The sequence below is a fragment of the Nanorana parkeri genome, unplaced genomic scaffold (genome assembly GCF_000935625.1).
Source record: "Nanorana parkeri isolate BGI_ZX_2015 unplaced genomic scaffold, ASM93562v1 scaffold516, whole genome shotgun sequence".
NCBI classification, from domain to species: Eukaryota; Metazoa; Chordata; class Amphibia; order Anura; family Dicroglossidae; genus Nanorana; species Nanorana parkeri.
The window spans coordinates 588,624-594,452 of NW_017306784.1; the positions used below are offsets into that span (position 1 = coordinate 588,624).

The 5,829-nt window shown below is 38.8% G+C and overlaps 1 protein-coding gene across 1 annotated transcript in view; it reads left to right on the plus strand.

Annotated features, from left to right (window-relative positions):
• PLXNA2 (plexin A2) overlaps nucleotides 1-5,515 on the plus strand; it is a 275,782-nt gene extending 270,267 nt beyond the window's left edge. The window contains exons 27-31 of the mRNA XM_018561322.1: nucleotides 228-418; nucleotides 1,932-2,101; nucleotides 2,283-2,495; nucleotides 2,620-2,770; nucleotides 5,345-5,515. Coding sequence (XP_018416824.1) covers nucleotides 228-418; nucleotides 1,932-2,101; nucleotides 2,283-2,495; nucleotides 2,620-2,770; nucleotides 5,345-5,440 — 821 coding nt within the window. The 3' untranslated portion in view covers nucleotides 5,441-5,515. The remainder of the gene's footprint in view (nucleotides 1-227; nucleotides 419-1,931; nucleotides 2,102-2,282; nucleotides 2,496-2,619; nucleotides 2,771-5,344) is intronic.
• The last annotated feature ends 314 nt before the right edge of the window (nucleotides 5,516-5,829 follow it).

Consider the following 5,829-nt stretch of genomic DNA (forward strand, 5'->3'; position numbering starts at 1 on the left):
ATATTAAATTACTAAGAGTACATAGGTATAAAGCTTTTAAAACATTAAACGCATATTAATAAAGTTATCGAAATCAAGCAGATCTCTTTTATCTAACAAGAATATTGATAAAACAAGGGATACCTTTTCTAAACCTAATAGATTTGACATTGAAATGGATTTTCCACCAGTATTATAACAATTTACCTATTTAATATACTAAATCTTGCTACTTATCTCTCTTTCAGACTCCACATTCCGATATACTGGCAGTCCTGATAGCCTCCGCTCTCGTGCTCCTATGATAACTCCAGATCTAGAGAGTGGTGTCAAAGTTTGGCATCTGGTAAAAAACCATGAACATGGAGATCAGAAGGAGGGTGACCGAGGGAGCAAGATGGTGTCGGAAATTTATCTGACACGGCTTCTGGCCACTAAGGTATACAAAGTGCAAAACACCTCGGAGATATTTTGCTTTGAATAGACTCACTCGAGAGCATAACCTTTAACTGTGTATTACACAATTATGCAGGCAATGCATATCTGGATTACTTTTGACACAATTGTTTTGTTTATGCTGCATTATAGCTATAGTAACACACAGTTATCTTAAGGATATCTTAAACTGCCTACCTCCTTAAAGCGACTAGGATGCTAAAATCTGTCTTCAAATAAACCCACTTCTGCAAAGAAGACAGAGAATACTCACCTTTCCTGCTGCCTGTGCCCTGAACTCTACTGTTGTGAAGAGAAAGCACCCTCTGAAGATCCTGTTGAAACTGACATTTCTGGGAGTGTTGATTTCCTAGTCATCCATGACATGCTGTGGTTCCTCCTGCCAGGCCCTAGATCACTACAGGATAGAGTAATGATATAGGGGCCATCAGATTGAACTGCTTAGCTCAGAGGGAGATCGGGAAACTGGCACTCCTGGAAGTGTCGGATTCTACAGGATCTTTAGTGGACACTTTGTCTTAACTACTGCAAAAGTCAGAAGCAGGAAAGGTAAGTATGTCATCTCTTCTTTAGGGAGTATACTTGTAAGATTGATTTTAGCAAAAAAAGTAATTTAAAGATGAACTACAAATGGATAAAAATAAACAGCAATTAATGCAGTTACACATTTTTTTGTATATATTTTTTCTTAAGCAAATGTTTTTTAAATGTAACTACTGTGGGTATTTAAATTGTACTTTATATTAGCCTTTTGTAATCTTTTGTACAGTAAAATTCAGACAAGATGAGAATCTTTCACAATATAGGGACTAATCAGACTTTGCTGCTGTGCATATTTGCTGGCAAACAACATTCTGACAGGAAGAGAGTGAAGAGTGATGAGCTCATCAGTTTGCTGTTTCTTCTTGGCTGTCAATTTACAGGATGGGGCATGGAAGTGACCTAGATGTATTGCTCAACTTAATGTAAACAGTAGAGAAAAATATGTTTACCAACTTAGCTGTGCCATGTGTATAACTGTTGTCATGAAATTAATTTTTATCAACCCTGATTCCTGTTCCCCCGGCAGTCATCGCTCACCCTTCTCTCCAAATGGTGGAGTGTCCCTCGGCATCCTCACATCTAATTCAGGTCTATAGGAACTGAATTAGATGTGATGACGTCAACAGTCCTTAGACTGCCAGAACAAAGGACTGAAGAGGCAGCGGGGACCGGTCTAGCAGCCCAGGGCGAGCGGGCAGGTTTGGGGGTCAGGTAAGTAAAACTGCTTTTCTTGCCCCCTAGGCATAAATGAACAGTTAGCCCTTGCAGTGGGGGGTAACCCCACTGCAAGGGTAGTTTTGTAGTTTGCCCGGAGATGGGCTTTAAATATCATATAATCAATCCTAATCAGGTTAAAACACCACAATGCCAAAGTTATGACTATCTGAAAAAAAGATGATATAACGGCAATTTGAAACATCTGACCCTTACTTATAAATCATTTTAACCCATAGGGAACGCTGCAGAAATTTGTGGATGATCTATTTGAAACATTGTTCAGTACAGTGCATCGTGGGAGTGCCCTGCCTCTTGCCATCAAGTATATGTTTGACTTCCTAGATGAACAGGCAGACAGACATGGCATCTATGATACTGATGTAAGACACACGTGGAAAAGCAACTGGTAAGTACAGAGGGACATGAATGCATTAAAGTAGGAACATATGTTATAAGTAAGTCATTACTATAAGCAAAATAAAGTATAACCATTCATAAAACAGGTACAGAGGTAGAAGGGGAAAATGGCTTACTGAATATGAACCTGTTAATTACACTTTTTTTTTTTTTTCTGTTGTCCTAAACAGCCTACCACTTCGTTTTTGGGTGAATGTCATTAAGAACCCTCAGTTTGTGTTTGACATACACAAGGGTAGCATCACAGATGCCTGCCTATCCGTTGTGGCACAGACATTCATGGACTCTTGTTCCACCTCGGAGCATCGGCTTGGAAAAGATTCCCCCAGCAACAAGCTGCTGTATGCCAAGGATATTCCAAATTACAAGAACTGGGTTGAAAGGTCAGTGTGCATAGCCACTGGTGCTACAATGGTGTTTCTTAAAGAAAAAAAATGTAATCTTATCTACTAGACATGTTTATGGCAGCAGAAAGTAAGTTGTTTTAAATGATCATTTGTTTTTCAGGTATTATGCTGACATTGCCAAGCTCCCTGCCATTAGTGATCAAGATATGAATGCCTACCTCGCAGAGCAATCTCGTATGCATGCATCAGAGTTTAACATGCTAAGCGCATTAAGCGAGATCTACTCTTATGTCACTAAATACAGTGTGGAGGTAAGAGATGACAAGTTAGCTAGAACAGGGATTGAATCTGTAGAGATACAATTCAGTTATAGTTTATGAATGTTTGCAAATGAAAACAGAAAAAATGTATTCAGTTTGGCAATATATGTTAGCCTACTAGCTAGTCTGTGTATCATATATATCAATGTTATTCTTACAGAAGTATTTTGGTCTTCATAAATGTAGGTAACTTGAAAAATGGCTGGCCCTTCCTTAAATTCAAATAGTCTATAAATGTTATGTTTTAAAATATTTCAAGGTGTTTTCCAGTTTCAACACAAAGGTTGAAAGTAGGAGTAGGAGCCCTACTCTAACACTAATTTTCTTTCCAGTGTTGCGTACTACTACTCCTAAATATTTCACTGCTATTTGCTGATGTCACCAAATGTATCAACCATAGCAAATTCTGCTGCTCCCCTCATACCTGTAAACATTATCACTGTCCACTCCCCTGCATTAATGGCCTTTCAAGTACTCTGAGATCTTATGACCAGTGTCCAATGCCAGCTGTTCAACCATCTCCCCAACAAATATTCTACTTCTCCTTACATCCATGCTCCCTGCTTTCCTTTAGCATCATGTTCCCTGCAAACAGTCTAGACATTTGACCTTTATTCCTCTGTCTTTCCTGTGGTGTGTGCCCAAAAAACAAAACTATGTTCCTTTCAGACATGAATGTGAACTCCTTTCCACTCTTCTCTCCTCGAGCAGTCCATGTGTTAAACCCTCAGTTGACATAATATATGTATTAGTCCCACCTTTCAGTGTATTACCATTACACCAATCTGAAGTTTGTGTGAGTCTGTGCGTTCGCATCTCTATGCCTATTCTGCAGTGTGTGCAATGACCGCTTTGTTGCTGATCTCCAGATCATGTGCCTCTATCACTCCCCATTACTCACGTAACAATTCACCACAGTGTGTACAATAACCCATTCTTCTCCACTATATGTGTATTTACTCTTTAGTGACCAGTCTACAGGTTATTAATTCAACATTTAATTCATTATTCTCCATAATGTGGGTTAAGCCCTAGGTGATCAATATCCAGTGTATCTGCATTAATACCTTAGTGACTATTCATGTGTTAGCCCTAAATTGACCAGTATTCATGGTAAAGACATAACCTCTTCTGTGACCAATCTCCAGAGAATGCATGTTAAGTCATCACAGACCAGTCTTCCAAGTACATGTATCAACCCCATAGTACTTATTCTTCTTATTGTGTAGATGTTAACCCCGTGATAGCCAGTCTACAGAATATTTGTGTTAATGCAAAAGTGTTCAGTCTGTAGTGCATGTGCCATACCCCATTGCATGTCCAGTCTTTAACGTTTGTCCATTAATCCCTCCAGCCGCCTTTCTCTGGAACTGTGTCTATTAAAGCCTTAGTTTACAGTCTCCAGAGCATTTGTATTTACTCCTCAGTGACTTGTCACCAGGATTTATGCGTTTACACCTTTTGTGACCATTCTCCAGAGTATGTATTTTTTACTTCTAGTTTTGGAATTTAGACACTTTGCTACACAGTACAACCAGAAATGCCACAAATGTTTTGGCAGATATAACACTACATTGGATATCTACTTCTCTATAACATTTACTGACTAACCCTTTGTTGTAGAAAAGCAATTTTTTAATGTACAATGCCATAGCTAAGAGATATTTTATACATTTTGGTTCCCCTTACCTTAAGCTGACTGATTCTTCTTTTTCAGGGGGATTTATCAAAACTGGAGCAGACAGAATCTAGAGCAGCTGTGCATGGCAATCAATCAGCTTTCATTTTCAAATGTTAACTGAACAAACTGAAGAGAGATGCTGATTGGTTCCCCTGGGCAACTGCTTCAGATTTTGTATGCTCCAGTATTGATAAATTCCCCTCAATGTGTATAGTCCATCACCGCAATCATGGACCCCATTTTATACCAGTTTACATGTAGCTTGCCCAATAGAACACCTCGTATATAAGTGTTACACCCTGACACCCACAATGTTCACCCTCTGGACTGACAGTTACATTAAAACCCATGCTTTCCTTTATCTAATCTATATTTATAATTTGTCATGCAATATAAAGCTTTACAATCAAGTCTCTGTAAATAATCCAAAAATGCCTTTGTCTAAAATGTATATATAAGTGCTGTGTACTTTTTTCCAAAGGAGGCTACTCCAAACTGTGCACAGTATATGAATGTATATACAAGTCCTGGATCTCGGGTAGGGTAGTGGCTTCATAATATCCTGTTACAGTTCAGGCTCCTTTTTAAAAATTGGGGTATCGGCTATGAGTGTCTCTAAATGGAGTGTAAGATCTAGTGGGCCTATTTATTTAATACTGAAGGGAGGCATAGGAAGTCAAATCATATGATAGTGTAATTTCAATTCACAGGTGATAGAAATTAAGTACATGTGTTTTCCTAAGCTCTATCAGGGTGTTTGCAGAGCTTCTTTAACCTGACGTGAAGATTTTTTTCCAGGTCATGATACATGTTATATAGGTTACCCTTCATTCAATGCGGAATGTTCTGCAGACTACTGACAAAATCTGTAACATCTCTTACAGCTAATCACAGCCTTGGAAGAAGATGAACAGGGGCGACGACACCGCTTAGCATACAAAGTAGAGCAACTCATAGTGTCCATGAGTTTTGACAGCTGAATTATAGCGCAACCTTACATCCACAGAATGGAGACAGACTCCTGGCAAAGACTTGGATATAGAGCTGCAGGGTTCCCTGGACATTCCTTCCAACTGTGAAAAAGTGAATAAAGCATCAGTAAGTCTAACAGCTGATTGCCTGACAGAAAGGTGGAGGAGGCATCCAAACCTTCTCCATACTCACAGTTCCTTCTGAGAACCTGAAGATATCAATGGAATTTCAGTGAGCCCAGCAGACCCTTGATTGCATGCGCAAAGTAAATTAAGAGACTGCATAAAAAGAAAAGATTCAACTTCTATGTCTGTTGGTTTGGTTTGTTGTTTAACTTGTTTTTTCTGCAAAAGACTATTTTTTTATTTGTATTTATTATTTTTGGATGGGTGAGAAA